We start from the raw sequence: 17720 nt of genomic DNA, 5'->3' as shown, positions 1-17720 counted from the left end.
TAATTTATACCATTAATTATAATTCTATGTACCAAAACATTATGACAAGAACAAAACTACTCAAAATAATCTCATAAGAAGCTTTCCTCAATGCAATAGATTGGCTGGTTATATTACAACAATTATTCCTTGCCTCTTCAAGAACCATCGGATAATATTCGTTCCAGAAAGCCAGTGCTTTGTAATCAATTGCGTTGGAATTGCTCATATCGATGTTTCTATCGATAATCAAGATCCCAGGCTCTTCCTCAGTGTATGATTCCCATTTAACATTACTCAGGGATGGATTACCAACCCTAGCAAAACTAGCCAACATCGTCATCATCACGTCAGCCATTTTTTTGTCAGCGAAGTTCCACTGAACAGGGCTGTTAACTAATAGGGGAAGTCCCCAGACAAATGGTAGCTCAAACATGTGGGGAACGCCAGCCCATTCAGGCACATCTTTAATGATAAATTGTGTCTTGGGCCTATAGTCAAATCTATAAACGAATGCCAGCTTCTCCTTGGATACTTTATCAGCTAACAGAGTAAGCCCAGCTGCAAAATTTTTCTCCGTTTGCAAGTCCAAATATCTATCCCGAAGCACACCTTGATCCTTGCTCGGTGGATGAGGTTTATAAAAAAATAATACCGCCTCGGCGACCATTTCTGGCTTCAGGTCGCAGGTACTATTGTCTTCCGGGCTCTGGACCAATGATACAAATTCGTCAGTGATTAGCATCTCGAACTTGTTAAACGAAAGTTTACCATCTACGTTCTCCTTGCTTAGGGACTCTATGTAAGCCAATGCCTGTTCATTATTCGTATAACCAACGAGTAGAGGAACAGAATTCAAAGTGCCACTGTCTAATGCATCTCTTGGATGCATAGATAGAAACGGTTCTGTGGAGTTATTAGTTGTATAATCAACAATAGGACCCCACGTTTCTATGTCTGAGGATTCACGGACCAGGATGTTTACATCTACTCGACGAAGACACTCCATCAAGGCTGATGTGGGTTGTCGATAACAACCAAATTTTTCGGCGATGATATCAACCACCGGTAATTCCGTTTGTGGTAAACCCACAGAGCTTACTGCGTCTCCGCTCATGGCAATGGCTTTGGAGAATTTACCTCTGCTCAGAGGACTAACCAGGTGCAAACCTACACTTATGGCACCCGAACTATGGCCATATATTATCACATTGGACGGAGAACCACCAAAATTCTTGATCTTCTTCTGAATCCAGTCCAGTGCTGCTATTTGATCGAACATGCCATAATTACCTGGAGCCTCTGCGTCCGTGGTTGTGAAGAAGCCAAGGATATTGAGACGATAAGCCACCGTGACCACCATGATCTGAAAAAGATCAATTAAATCGTTAGCGTGTTAGAATTAGAGATTACAAAGAGTTTTTTTGAGAAGATGAGCGAGAGGCAATATTGTTAATGGATAGGTTAAGAATTTTCGAAGTTACATGTTCCTTCTTAGAGGGGTTAGGATCTTTAACTGCGAAAAATTGCGGTTTATATTTTCTGAATCAATTTTTTCTTTTTTTCAACTTTCTGTAGATCAGATATTTGAAGAAAAAGGAGCTTTGAGAGATTAGGAACGTGTGAATGTTAAGTTACGAGTTAATCTATATGATCCATTCTGCTTTAAACAATATGTTAGATAGGAAGATGTTTATAAGGTAGATTATTAATATTATCTATATAAGATTTTCTATTATAACGTCGTTTTTACATTGCTTTGTAAGACTATAAATGAATTAGTAGTGTTAGATATGTTCTTATAATATAGTTAGATTATGAGGTCTCTTGTATTACTGTATAATATATCGTTGTATGTTTCTATAACAATTTTTAAGAATCGTTAAACGTGTTCCCTCAACAATGAATTCAACGTTAATGTTTTCGTGGCTGTTGTTCCTGAATTAACATTTATCAGCGTTACCTAAGGTATGCATCATAGATGGACCGTTCTCTGTGCGATTCCAAAGCTTAAATTTACTTTGGATTAGCTAAAGCACGCAAGAAACATCCTAATTTCCTTCGATTTTCTGTCGATTTTCATCGTTAGCTCTGATTGATTCGCAATTTGAAATTTTTTTTCTTTATGTACAGAATATAAGGTCAAAACATCATTTGCTAATCATAAAACGTCTTTCCAATGTAAAAATAATAAAATCTAGCTTGTTAATAATATTTGCAAAATGTAAAAAAATCACATTTCCTTTTTACTATAAATTAATTTGAATTTAGATTTTTATTCTAGATAATTAAAAATATGTAATTTTATAACTGTTTGTTATATTTTTGATCATTTTTGGAATAGAGTTATATAATAAGTGAAAATTATAATTTTAAAAACTTTTTAGAATCTAATATGTAACTTAAGTAACTTACTTTATGTTTGTTAACGAAAAATGATGCATCCCATATAGCTGGAGTGCCAGTGTTAAAATCACCACCATGAAACCACACCATAACAGGCCATCCATCGTCTGGTCTGTTACCTATAGGAATCAAAATCTATATAATATAAAATATTTACAATACAATGCGATTTACTTATTTAAATAATATTGAATGATAACGATTTACATTTCCAAACTTCTGTATAATTTAAAATTAAAAAGACTTAATGCGTTTCCCATTTTATTACTTGTTAATTGTAAACCATAGTTATTTATTATGATTTTATAAAATTCTTTTATTATTTATTGTTTCAAAAAGCAATTAACAAAGTGGGAGAAAAAAAATAGTTGTTAAAAATTTAATGACATTTCTGAGGAATTAACGAGACAACATTCACAAAATTCTGAAGATGTTGAAAAACGCGTGCGTGATCACAAGTATGCATTCTCATTTTCGGTCAAACTGGAGAATCGATCGTGACAAAATTTGCATATCATCCAGCATTCTTCCAGCAATGATCTATTGTAAATGGTTACAATCATTACAATGACCAAATTTTTAGAAAGTAATGAAGATTATTAATATTTAAAATAAGAAATAAAATTATAATTATTGTAGAATAGAAGTTTATATTTAAAAGATATAAGAAATTGGACAATAATAGAATAAGTTAAATATATATAAGTTAAATATAATAATAATTCAAAAATATGATTGACTATATTAAAAATCTCTATTGAAATCATTAATAAAAACTTGAGAAATATTAAAGAATTTCATAAAATATTTAAAGAACAAATTTCTAAAGAACTTATCTAATATTATAATTAATTCTCTTTACTTATATAATTATTAATATCAACATCATACAACAGAAAATTAGAATCCCAAAATCAATGTATTAAATTAACAATTCAAGTTAAAAAAAATTTATATTGGCAAAATATTAATTATGATGCATTCAATAATTATATATATATATAACATTAAAAGCTGAAAAGCTTTCATGAAGTAGTATCAGTTGTAAGCTACGAAGCCCATCTGGTTATCGTTTGAATAATTAATTTCGGTGATTTCTTCCAACGAGCTGTATAACATGTGGCGTGTGGTCGGTTTTTGAAGCGTGCCAAGGTCGAGGAAAATTCAGGCCATTGCTCGGTAGGATAAAACTTTAGATGATACGATAAGTATAAGTAGACGAAGTTCAGAAGTTTGGCTTGGTCTTCGTTATCGTGCTCCCTATGATGGTGTCTGAATTGTCCAAGAATAACCTTTCTTCGGGATACAACTTTGCCACAACGATTCATTAGACGCTTATCGCGATTGCACATGGCACGAATCTTTTTCTAACAAAAGTCTACAAGTCGGATTAGTTGTTTGAACGAAAGAATTGATTATTAATTATAGGTTTTAACTTTCGATTACATAGGTCAGGAGAAGATATTTTATAAGAATGATTTTGAAATTTAATGATTTAAGAAAATAAATTACAGATGTAAGAGAATAGTGAGATTTCAGCAGGATTTATGGAAAATATTTGCATGTTTGTTTGGAAATGATTATGTAAATGTTTTTAAATAATTGTTTAAAAATTAGACGTTAATTGTTCAGGTAAGTTGAAGTGAAAGATGAGATAAATGAAATAAGAAAGAGAAGGATGTAAAACAAAAGATACTGTAATCAGAAATGGTATAATTGTTGAAAAATAAAAATACTTAAATAGTTTAATTATATATTTTCTAAACATAAATCTATATCCTTAAATTTAAAAAAAAATATAAAACGTTCTAATACACAATATAAAGTTTAAAAATAAAGACAATTCATGCACATCATATAACTCAATTTTAAAGATATTTATTCAACATTTTATCTATAAAGTTTAATTAAATATCTAAATATGATTTAAGATTTTCAAGTATCATCTAAATTGTTTAAAAGTTCATAACAAATTAATTTATTTAACAAATTCATATAAAATCTTGGTAATTGAAAAAAAATTAAAAAAAAAAAATTACCGATTTGGAAGATTTGATTACAATGATGGTAGAAGGGTTAGGACACAGAATGACGGAGATGGTTTCGTGACCGGCCTCAACAGTATCTTAACATCTCGACCAATTCTAAAAGATCGCGTGCTACGACGTGCGCCAGTTACTGTTACTCTTGTTCCTTGTTTCTATATCGACCGGAGTTAGCTTTGCGGAATCGACACGATTTCCCGATTTACCGGTTGTCCCCTATCCAATTTTCTTTTTTTTTGAATCTACTATATATACGTGAGTATATTTCTTCTACGTGTTTATTTTTTCTTAGAAATTTTATAAGGTGACTCGAAAATTATAATATATTTTTTTATTTTAAGAAGTAAAGTATTATTTTAAGAAGTAGCTAATATAAATCCAGAAAAAGTAAGTAAAATCATTACAAATTAAATTTTGTAGAAAATAATCTAAAATTATCATTATTTTGGATATTATGAAAAACCACAAATTGATTTGAATTGCATTGATTGATAGTTTGTAACTGAAATTCTATAAGAAAACATATATATTATTAAGATTTATTACTTAAATCATTCTATATAATATTTTATAACATAGAAATTACATTAAAAAATTTCGGATTTTAGATATAAATTTCTTCTGTTATAAAGAAATACATAAATAAGTTTATCTCGATAATAATTATTATATAAAATTTAATTTTATATTTTGAATTTATGTTAATTTACACATTATATAAACCTAAAATTATTTTTCTAAATTTATATAATGTACAATTATAAAGATTTTGTATAACCTAAAATTACTTTCTAAATTACTGTCTATTTGTTAGAATTTTTGAATAATCAAATTGAGGAATCTACATATGACGTAGTATGTCCTAACCTTTTCATTTTGTAGATGGAAAGAATGAAATATTTCGTAAATTGACCCTTCTATTGGCAATAAGTACTATCATAAACTTGTCCTATATGATTGATCGATATGATTTACATACATTTTATACTTCCATATATGTATTTCCTTCTCGTTAACAAATCTTCATAAGCAATTTTATAATTTTTATTTTCTACACCTACTATATATATCATCTACTATTATATATATCATCTATTATTCAAATAAAATTCTTCGTATCTTTATCAGTTTCTTATAGTTACAATCTTCACTTTTTTTTCTATGCTTCATGAAAATTTCATAACGAAACTATATTAATAAAAAAAATCATATCCACGTCCTCGACTCATATTTATAAAAATATCAAAATGATAATCTTAGAAACAAACTTTATCAAGGATTTCCTTAAACTACACGAAATTATAGTGTTCAAATTTTCTAGCCTGATACTTATTCTATATTACACTTAATTTCGATAATGATTGTCGAAATATAATTCGTCAAAATATCGTGTAAATATCGTGTCAGAAATATATATATAATATATGTCACTTAGATCGTAATCTATCCCAAGTAAGTACTATTAATAAAATAAAAATTCAATTTCCACTTATATTATTTACTTTTATACTGTAAAAATTTAAAGTTTGAAAAGAATAAGACATAAAATGTAAACATAAATAAATATAAACGGAAATGTTAAAAGTTTTTTAAAAAAGAATATATTTTTGATGAATAATGTCATATTATTTTGAAAGAGGTTAGGTTACAGATCGCGACTTTTGAAAGTTTGACTTTGCGATTTAGGAATACCATAATAAATATGACATTCGAAATTAGCTGAAAATGATGCTTGTAATACCGCTATTAGCCTAGTCCTTAACCGACATCCAAGAACTACGAGATTTACATATTGTCGACACGCAGTTCGTTATATTTATTGTCAATTGAGAAATTGAAACGGGAAACTGTTCGATAAGTCACGATAAGTTTTTTGCATAAAATATTCAAAATACAATGTAATAAAATGTAATAAAATATATAATACACAAACAAAAATTATAGTTAAAATATAATATTATTGCGTCAAAATATTGCAGAAAGCAAGAATATATTTTCTGAACAAATTAGAAAGATAGATGAAATAAAATTTTTAACTTGATAGATTTGAATATTTGTTGATTTTAATTAGGCTATAACTGGAGTCTAAAATATTTATAAGAATTCTATAATACTAATAAATTCTTTTATTTTTTTTAAATAAGAATTATTTTTTAAATAAGAAACATTTAATCTTTTAATTAAAAATGTTATAATTAATTATTAAATAACCTCAAACGTAAGATAACTTGTATTAGTTCAATTTCGACAATTCAGCTTGTTATAAAGTAAATTATGTATACATACAATGTTATTAATTTTCCACGAACTTGATAAAAAAATAGAAATAATTTTCTTCAATTCTTGATAACGTTCTAATCACAAGTTTTTCTTCGACACGAAACATTCATCAAGTCACACCATCTTTTTGTACAATATATCGATAGATTAAGAAATAAATTGATGTAGATGATTATTGTTATTGTGTGTTGTTCGCACAAGAAAAAACGATCACGTGTCGAGTATCAAAAATCTCAGATTTTGTTTATATTAATAACACTATGTATTATGATTACGCGCAACTTTGAGTTGAACAAAATGATGAACATGATTTGCTTTTTAGTTAATGATGTTATGTTGCTAGTTAATGAAGATTGTAAGTACTGATTGTTTGAAATGAAAAGTGAAGCAAATTGATTGTCTTTCAGTTTGTTAAACATGTTAAAAAATTATGGAAACTTTTATATAGTTTATAATATTGAAATTATTTAAGAAGCATAAATCAAATTTTTTTTAATTGAAATTGATTATTAAAACAAATAATTGGAAATGATTAATGATAGTAAGAAATTTTAAATAAAATAGTTTTTATTGGAAATTAAATTAAGATTAGAGATTGCAAATAAGTAAAGATATAGTGATTTTTATAAGAATATTTTTTTAAAAATAATTAAATTATAAATTTTGATTTGTGATTTTTATTTTATTTTATTTTATTTGATTTATATTATATTTTATTTTTATATTAATTTTATTATTTTTAAGAAAAAGTTATTTTATTTCCGAAAAACTTCATAGTAACTAAATTACTAGATTACTAGATAGTAACTTTATAGAAACTATTGGTAATTTCACTTACCATCAGGAGTGTAGATGTTCAAATACAGACAATCTTCGCTAACTCCAGGATCAAGTTGATCAAGTGGTAACAATCTTTTATAAAGTTTTTCATGGAGCTTCAAACGATTTGTCATTTGGTGGCAAGATGATGCAAATTGTGTTGCATTTCGTATACCGCTCCATGATGGAAGCGGTTCGGTAACAGGAATAGTGAAACGTAATTTTCCTAACGGTGGCTGGGCATAAGGTATTCCTAAATATTGTATCACCTTTTGAGTAACACTTAAAAATACCTGCAATATAAACGAAGAAATAGTTTTTAATTTGTTTTGAAAAAAAAAATTAAGTTTATTATTTCTATATTTTTAAAAAGAGAATTTTTTAAATGTCAAAAATTAGAGCAGTCGTCAAATAAAAATTTGTTTATGAAGAAAATGATATTAGGTTCAAACTTTTGTCAAATAACTATTTTAAGAATATAAAAAGAAATAATTCACGTTATTTTACATTAATTACTGATATTATGATTTTTAAAAAACTGAATATTTCTTGACGAAACATAAATTTACATGTGACAAATTATTCTTCCATATGTAGTGAAAAATAATACTGCCTAGTCTGCAATCAAAACTTCAAATTACTTAAACTTAACATCAGGTTCGAGCACAATACGTGGATTCATTTTTTAAAGGTAATCAAAATTACATTACTCATAGTTCACGTAACTTGTGATTTTTATCGAAGCTATTGCGATTTCTTATCGCATAAAATAAAATTGCAAAGATTGATATTTTTATGGAAAATTCTTAACTTAACTTCAAATTTTATTTACGAATATATCTTAAGTTTATAGTCACGATACTATAGTCGTTACTTTAATATAAGTTAATTTTTTTTTGTATTTTTTTATACATTATATTTTACTTTTGAAAAATGTATATATCAATTGTAATTCTATTAATTAGAATGATTTTTTTTTGAATTGATAAATAAATAATTTGAATTAATAAAATAATTATATGCAAAACAAGTGCTAATCTAATCTAATTGATTATTTCTAGTAAATCGAATATAATTGTCGAATATAGTTGATTATATTGTATAATAAGAGATATATTTAATTAATCCAAATATATTTACTAATTAAAAGATATTAAAAAAATAAAATTATTTATAAAATATTCTATTTAAAAAATAAATGTAAATTTAATACAGAATTAAAAAAAAAAACTAATTGGTATATATAATTGCTCGTAAAAAGTAATGATTTTTTAGAAAGAAAGGAATATGTGATTGCATGAGATTAAAATATCATAAGTTCAAGAAACTTTTTCTTCTATTTTCCTGAGATTTCATAATTGCACGAATTTCGCAATTCGTGAAAAATGAAAAAGGAAAAGGTAAAAAATAGTGTAATATTAAAATTTATAAATGTTAAAAATTAGTATTCATTGTGCATATTATCTGCATATATTTAGTTGGAACAATTGAAACTTACAGTGCTCGCATGTTATTGTTTCTCATGCAGTTAAAATGTCAAATACTTATTCAAATGCAGATTTTTCACTTTAACGTTTCTATATAGCACAGTGATATAGAATTTCTGTCATATGGAGCTCGTTTGTTATGCAAAAATGATGTTATTAAAAAAGGCAGAAATGTAGTAATATAAACTGTTTATCAGATTATTAAACTGTATTTATCAGAATTTATTATAGAAGATTTTTCAGATAAAAATTTAAGAATGCTTTAGAGATTTTTAAAATTTTTAAATACTAGGAAAATAAATTATCATAAAATCCTAAAATAAAATCCACCGAGATTTTTGATTTTAAAAAGATTATAATATTTTGTCTTTAATTAGTCTCAAATTTATAAAAATATTTTATATGCATTAATCAAGTATAATGATTTTTAAAATTTCTTTCGATTAAAATAATAAGTCAAGCTTTGTCATTCTTTCCGAAAGAATCGCCCAATATCTTCGCAATAAAACTTTCCATTTGATTTCCTAACAATTCTCGAAACACGTCAACTTAAATTATTTATTTTTACAAATAAAACTTGACATATACAAGTTTGATTCGGTAAACATTTCAGATTTATTTAATTCAATGCATTGAATCACACAGGGAAATACGTATGTATGATAATTTCCTGCTCGCTCGCGAATAATAAAAATTGACAATTGAATCTTTCGCACGAAGGAAGAATTCGTATAAAAAAGATATCACTATTTTATCAACTTAACATATTATTAAATCCTCTTATTTAAATTATTTTATAAAAACAACAAAACAAATACTTCCAAAAAAAAAAAAAAAAAGAGAAACATAATATGCAATTTGATAGTTTTGTATTTACAATGGAGAAATCGCATGCTTGTCCTATATTATTAGAAACATAGACAACTTGAATTATTACAAAATTTCAATGACGCATGTTAAACACGCAGCAATAGCTTTCTGATTGGCGATTGTCACGAATCTACCATTTAAAGATTTCAACCAGATTTATGCGTGAATCACTTTCTAGTTGTTAATACAATGTATCTGTTACAGGAAGAACGAGGAAGAAAATCACATATACGGAGTCTAGATCAGAATAAAATCGTCGCACCTCCTTGCCAACGACTGTTCCTTGCTCGGAGATCTCGACCACAGGTTGTTCACGGCCCAATCCCTGTCTTGCGTGGGTCCTCTGAGAATTGGTGACCGGTAACACGGCGAAAAATCGCGGGAACAACGCGAAAAACAGCCACGCGGGACACCTCATTCTGCAGACTGACTGATTTGCCACGGAAACAATCGGCGGCTTTACTCTGGGGTCTCAGTTCAACCCTTGCGTGACTTCATTCGACCACCCGCGGCCAGTTTCTCCTCCTCAGCCTCGAGACCTGCGCTCTTTCACTTGCGGCTTTCTTGCGTCGTTCAAAGTCGCGTGTTAGCCATGGGTTCACCCCCTTATTGTTAGAACATTTGGTGTTTGGGGTGTTCCATGTTCTATGTTTGTAGAAAGGATTCGAATTTAGGGGAATATAGAATTAGATGTATGTGAATTAGATTTGTTTAGATTTATCTTTTGAGTTATAAAAGAATTAACATTTGTGGATACGATAAATGTTATTCAAAAAGCTAATATTTTAATTTGTATTCGTATTGTAGTCTGAATTAATAATTGGTAGTCATAATCTAAAATTAATCGAATTAACTCCTTGGATAATCATGTTAGGCGGTAAAAATAGATTTGTGTACTTTATAGTTCTATTGAATAGATTGGATGTTGATTTGGAATAGACTGAGATAATTTAGGAATAGATTATCACGAACAGAAATTGATTCTGTTTATTTCTAGATTGAGCGTTAAATTAGTATGTAGCAGTAGCATATGCAAATTTAATTTCATTGGTTTATTTTTAAAGTTTTAAAAGAACGGAATAGATAAATTAGTGTGTTGAATTTTGAAACAGAATTTAAGAAATTGAATACGATAAATAATATTTTTTCGTTACTTTTCGTGTATTTTTACAAAGATAATCATACCGATAATGTCTTTCGGAGAAATTCAATTAAGTTAGCCCATATTGGAAAATATATTTCATGTTTATTAATGTTTTACGTGATAATATTTACATATTAATGTCAATGCTTAAACATGCAAGAGCTGCATGAAATATTAACTTAAAATATTAATTTTTATATTCATAATTCTTTAATAAAAAAAAAAATCAAATCAAATCTTATAAAACTATGTAAAATTTATTTATACGCAAGAATGTGCGAAATGTTTATTATAATCAAAAAAGCATAAAAATCAACGATATGTTGAATGAAAGGAGAAAGAACATAACAATTTTCATAAAACCTTTATCGCTGAATCATGCCATGTTCATTTAACTTCGATTCGATTTGTAATATATAAAAACGAGGATTTCCAATATTCTTTAATTTTCTTAAGTGAAACTTCAAGAATAGAATCGTTATTTTCAGACACAGATTGTTAAAATGGATAAGAGAAAGGAAAGAAGATGAAGAATAGAAAAAATATGGATAAAGTATGATCGAAAAGATGGCTGTTAGCGTGACTGGAAAAATCAAAGGAACGAAGAGATAATGAGCGAGGGCATTAAGTAATATGCGCATCTAATATAGGTGAAAGGTGATATTATAGTTTGAATTGATGGCATCCAATTAAACCGATGAATTTAGGGTTGCAACCGAGTCAAAGGTATGGAAAGAATAGACTATCGAATGTGACCTAAAATTTATTATTAAATTAATAATATTAATCCTCTATAATGTTGTATGATTTTCGATATCTTAAGTTTTTTAAATTACGTATCCGTGTATTTATCTTTTCTATCAATTTCATATATATCATATATCTTTTTTATCTTTTTATTTTTTTTATTCTCTATATTGTATTTTGTTATAATAATTATTATATTATCAGGTAAAATAATCAAACTAATCAAACTATTGATATATTTATCGGATTTTAATTTTTTAATTTAATAAACTTTTTTCTGATTATTTTTCTAATTATTTAAAAAATTTTTTAAAATAAAATGAGATATTTCTGTTTTTATATATTGCGTTTTTCCATCTTGGTGAAATAAATCGACATGTATGAATAGTAATTTTGTGAATATATTCATTAAGTGTCCTTGAAAATCGATATCAAGGGTCTTTCGCCTTTGTAGCGTGGTAACACGCTATCATTAAGATGCAATTTTCCCGTTACTGTGAGAAACTAATGTGATCTTGAACTTGATTTTTGTTTAAAATTCTTCGTTAACTTAAAAAAATAATTATTTATAAAAAAAATTACAATTATTTAATTTATTTACTATTAATAAATTCATATATACGTTTTCAAGTTGCAAGTTTGGATCTATATTTAAACAATATTAACAATATTTATAGAAGTGAAATTTCTCAGGTTTTTTGATGTTATTATTTATTAAATATTTGATTATTTCTACAGTTTTTGTTAATTTGAATTTCGAATTTTAAATTTCAATGTATGTGACTACAGAAATATTATTGAGCTTTGATATCAGAATTTGTGAGTTATCCATAAATTGTAGAAAGTGAAGATTATTGACTTGTACTTAAAGGCTTAAAATCGATCATGCTTGATTTTAAAAAAATTCAAAATATTTTAACTTTGAAATTCGTAATTTGGAAATTTTTTATTTTTGGATCTTAAAATCTAATGTTGTTATGTTTAAACGTTGTTTAAAAAACATGAAACAAACATGAAACATGAAAACAATTAGAAAAAATTAGAAAAAATTCTTTTTTTATTTTTAATTAACTTTGATAGAAAGAAATTTTATCATTCATTTTTTTTAATAAAAATTATTTAATTCATATTTGAGATCGTTGCGCCACATGTTACATTGATGAAGTTTTTATCAATCCCTTATGGTAAAAAGATTTCAGTGCACAATCGGTAACGAAGATGTATTTTTCAAAAATATGTTAACTCTGACAAATATTCAAATATATTAAAAGAAAATGATTAATAAAAATTATTATTATTTTCATAAACATATATATTAATAATTTAAAATGAAACTTTTATACTTTGGATAATATTAAATATATAAATTGATAATACTAGAATATTAATAAAAAAAGATTTTACAAAATATCATTATATGTGATTAGATTGCATTTAAATTTAACTTTATAATACTATTTTTAAATTACGAGCGTCATGTTGAAATTTTCTAATTTCTCTCGCACATGCGCATTCGGCGAAAATCTACAGTGGGGGAATAGACTTAAAACTCAGTGGGGGAAAATTACTGTTAGTCCATATACATCTTTTATTTGAATGTTTCGTGTGTGCTTTCATATTCGCAATTCAGTATAATATATATTTATTTATTTAAAAATAATACAGATTATAGGTAATAATCGTAAAACAAATGTATATTGATATATGTAATTGATATATGTAATATATTTTATAATACATTTATAAATCCTATATTCAGTTTATTCGATTACTAATAATAATAATAATTTTCAATATTGTCAATTAAAATATCAATAAAAATACATGCACAATAATTTTTATAATTGAATATTTTTATATTCAATAATATATAATTATAGTTTTTTATATTTTTTAAATATGATTAAATATTTTTTGTTATAGATATGTTATTTATTTCGGTTGTTTCGATGAAATATTAAAAAATTTATAATTATAAAAAATTGATTAAATAACTATATTATGACATTATGTTATCCAGAATATTTAGCGATTATTTTTTCATTACGAAATATTTGATTTCAACAAAATATAGATAGATTTCATAAAATATAGATTTTCTATCAAATATACAATTACATATTTTTACAAATTTTATTTATTTATTTTTTTTTATCTCTTTCAAAATAACCAATTACGATTATTCTAAAATTATTCAGGTCAATTAACTCATAGAATTTCCACGCGAGCGACATCTCTTTCGAATCCTAACGCATCAACTATGTAATTTCATATAAATATAAATATGTTTTTCAATAATTTCAGTTATGTATCACGTGAAAAAACATATAAATCGAAAAAAGACAGAAAGTAAAAAATAGTAACATCAGCCAGTTAAGCCAGGCAAGCATCGGTTTACCGTGAAAGGTTAAAAATACATATTCGATGGTCCTAATTCAATGACCGGCCAGCGTACGGCGATTTACATGAACGGTGCTCGCCTCCGTCGAGGACAGTCGTTGCATTGAGCGACTCGCCGGCGACTAGAGCGGAGGAACGCGCGAGAGAGCAAGCAAACGGTTTAGTGTATGGGTTGGTGGCGGCTGTTTGCCGATTCGTTGACTTGCCGGCACGGTCGGTCGGCTCGAGTCGAATGCTGCCACTCTCTCAGTCTGTCTCGCGACCGCGTGCTAAGGGGATGTCGTTTCTTCTCTTCCTTCTGTGAACTTAATTAACTAATTAACCAATTGTGTTTTATTTGTTTTTTACGATTATTTAGTTTTTTGCGATATTGATGTATAACGGATAAATCGGTGGCGCGCGCACGCGAAATGTGACGTATGTTCAATGGATCGACACTCAGGATAGCACTTGTAAAGACGATTCTGTGTTATCTTCCTTCTGTTCTTCCTGCTTTTTTCCATGGACCAGTGACAACAAGAAAGAATTGTTTGACGCTTTTGTGTGACTGTTTGCGGGAAAAATCGAGGAGATTTGATGTGACGAGATGGGCAGCGAGGCGGACACGGAGACCACGGCTGCCAACGCCGTGGATTCGGATGGATCCGTTAGTTGGGAGGATTTTTTTGGTAAGTTAATTTGATACAATGTTTGTGCTTTATGTTTCTAAATAGTTAGAGTTAGTTTGTTATGTATTATATATGTATGTTATATATGTAAACATGAATATAATTTGTTTTACCTTCGTGAAGACGTCTTATATATGTCTTATATATTCTTATGTTGATGTTATTTCATAGATGAGGTTTCTGATTATGAATTGAAATATGAAACAATAGAAAATATCAAAGATCATATTCTTAAATCTTTTTTCAATGTTATTTCTTAAAATTATAAATAAACAATAGTTTTCAGATATCTACGATGTAGTTCGATGTTGATTTCGCGCCAGTTTTTTATCACGAACACGTGTATAGTTATTATTAGGTTATATGTACATATTATTAGAAAAACAATAAATATTGCAAATAGAACATGTATTTTATTAAACAAACATAATATTTTAATTGAATTCCATATAATAAAGATGAAAATGACATATTTTGTCACTTTGTGTCGATGATAATTCACGAACGGTAGCGAAAAGAAAGCGCCAATCATGACGCTTGTAAACGATCGTCGCATGTTTATTGTCTCTAATGCAATCGCGCGTCTTGTTTCGAGTGGATAATTCGTCTCATTGTCGGAATGAGGGTAACGTGATATGGTACATAAATACAGAATATATATAAAAGTAGAAAAAGAAATGTATTAATTCTTGAATACATTTTAATACAATTAAATATATGAGAAATCATAGTTTAAATTGTAAAATTTATTTAGAATAGTTAATTAAAATGATATTATATTAAATAACAATCTATATTAAATTGAAATATTTTTTTTTCTATAATATAAAAAATTCAATATGATTCAGAATTTATCTTCATTAAAATTTAAAAATACTAGAATTAAAGATAATATTAGAGATAATAGATGTAATAAAATATATAATAGATATAATAAAATAACTTTTAATATAAAAATAGCAAATATAAATTTTGCTACTTGATTTCAGGATTAAACACGTCAGTTATTTATCTATAATATTTTTCTTTTTTTTTTTACTTTTTTTAAAACTTTAATATAGGTTTTGATTATCTTTAATCTTAAGAAATATCTTTGTTGCTAAGACGAAGAAATGATTCAGTTCTTAGAATTTCTTTAAGAATAAAAATAAGATATAAAAATAGATACATGAAAATTTTTTTTCATAAAATGTTTATTAATTTAAAACTAATAAATATAAGATACTAATTTATATGATTAATGAATTCATATATTTCGAATATATGAAATATTTAATTTTTTATTATATTTTCTTATTAAAAGTAAAATTTATTGTTGATTATAATTCTTACAAATTATTGCAAAACGAAAAAAAAAAATAAGCATTGATTTCTTCGAACTGCAAGTCAGAAATCCGTACTTCATATTGATAACAGCTATTGCGAACATCGATATTATCAATAAAAATGACAAATATTAGTTCAATAAATTTAATAGCTATTTTCAAATTGATATATTTATTTTATTATTACCTAAAAAATGGAAAAAGGAAAATTTGTGTAACTACTAAAATAAAAATATGAATTGTGTGAATTAAAATTTTTTATCAATTTTTATCTTTCAGTTATATTTATTTTAAAAATCTATTTATAAATCTAAAGTATAATCTAATTTATTCATTAAAATGAATTTATATAATTTTAAGTAATCTTAAAAAAATCTCCATTGAAACAGATAATTTATAATAGATTTTTGTTTCTTTTTTTATTTATATTAATTAGTTTAAAGCAACTTGTAGTTTCGTTTTATCCATTTTTTGATTTGTTATCTCGCATGCTATTAGTGTATTTAATAACGCGAATTGCAGCGTAAACGGAATAAGAGAGAAACTATTAGAAAAAAGTATATTGATACCAATTAAGGATTTCCCCAAAAGAAACAGAACGATAGTTAACATTACTACTTTCTATTTATAAAAAGCGAAAATAAATATTGCTCTGTTTTTTTCTTTTTTTCTCTCGTTTCTTTACTTTATACACTTTTAACAAATATTTTGATATTTAGTTTAAGTTTAAAAAAAGAATAAAAAAAATTATAAATCTTATCAAAACTAGATTAATAAGATAATAATTGATTTCCACCATCTCAAATTTAATTTACCTCCATCACATATTTCAAAGAAAATAAAATTTTGCCTAAAATAAAATATAACAACAAAATATTACTCATTTCAAATCAATTTTGATAATAGAAAATCGAGCGAAACAATACATAATAAAGAATATTGAAAAGAAAATTCAAAAATTCAAATTTCCCGCCCTTTCTTTCAAACATTCTAGATCTTAGTATCATTCGAAGAGAGATACAACAAAAGTTAGAATAAAAGATTACCTCGTGAGATTTATCATCGCATAGAAATTTCTGATTTTCGTTTGCATCAATAAAGCACGTCTTGCTATTCCTTTGCGAACGATAGTCACGAAAAGGAGACGGCTACTCGTGAAACAAGTGTGGCGAACTTGAGGATGCGACGCAATGCAATGCACAAAAAACCACCGCTACCGGATGCAGCTTAGAGAGCGTCGATGCTTTCCTCGATTCGCTTATGTGTATGCGCGGATCTGTACCGCGTGCACGTGCATATATGTGTTGCATATTCTCGTCGTGTGCACACCCAAAAATCGAGCAACCGACTCTTTGTTCCGTCTGGATTTTTATAGGACTGGGCTAGGCCCGAAACTGATTACGATTCGTCGAAATAATCGAAAGAAATTGCTTAGATTATTAAATAGTTAAAACACGGTTTTAACCTCTTTTCTTTAACCTCTTCTACGACGGGAAATAGAAATAAGAAAGTTTTACTTTCTTCAAATTTCTTTAATCGTTAATTATTTT

The 17720-nt window shown here is 26.9% G+C and overlaps 2 protein-coding genes across 3 annotated transcripts in view; one reads left to right on the top strand and one right to left on the bottom strand.

Moving 5' to 3' along the window:
* On the bottom strand, nucleotides 1-11939 carry LOC122717478 (carboxylesterase 1C-like). 2 transcript variants are annotated; one of them, XM_043941585.1, is made up of 4 exons: nucleotides 10149-11939; nucleotides 7549-7822; nucleotides 2395-2504; nucleotides 1-1345 (listed from the first exon to the last, which is right to left on the bottom strand). In XM_043941585.1, the coding sequence occupies exons 1-4, from the start codon at nucleotides 10302-10304 to the stop codon at nucleotides 17-19; spliced, it is 1869 nt and encodes a 622-aa protein (XP_043797520.1). In that variant the 5' UTR covers nucleotides 10305-11939; the 3' UTR covers nucleotides 1-16. The 2 variants fall into 2 exon arrangements, with proteins under 2 accessions (XP_043797520.1, XP_043797521.1); XM_043941586.1 differs by lacking the exons at nucleotides 7549-7822; nucleotides 10149-11939 and adding an exon at nucleotides 5410-6101.
* Nucleotides 11940-13350: 1411 nt separating this feature from the next.
* LOC122717476 overlaps nucleotides 13351-17720 on the top strand; it is a 57597-nt gene continuing 53227 nt past the window's right edge. Inside the window, exons 1-2 of the mRNA XM_043941571.1 lie at nucleotides 13351-13449; nucleotides 14082-14845. Of these exons, the coding sequence (XP_043797506.1) occupies nucleotides 14764-14845 (82 nt within the window). The 5' untranslated portion in view covers nucleotides 13351-13449; nucleotides 14082-14763. The remainder of the gene's footprint in view (nucleotides 13450-14081; nucleotides 14846-17720) is intronic.

The sequence above is a fragment of the Apis laboriosa genome, unplaced genomic scaffold, assembly GCF_014066325.1.
Source record: "Apis laboriosa isolate Shangri-la unplaced genomic scaffold, ASM1406632v1 scaffold5213_cov150, whole genome shotgun sequence".
NCBI lineage: Eukaryota > Metazoa > Arthropoda > Insecta > Hymenoptera > Apidae > Apis > Apis laboriosa.
This window is presented reverse-complemented; position numbering and strand designations above follow the sequence as displayed.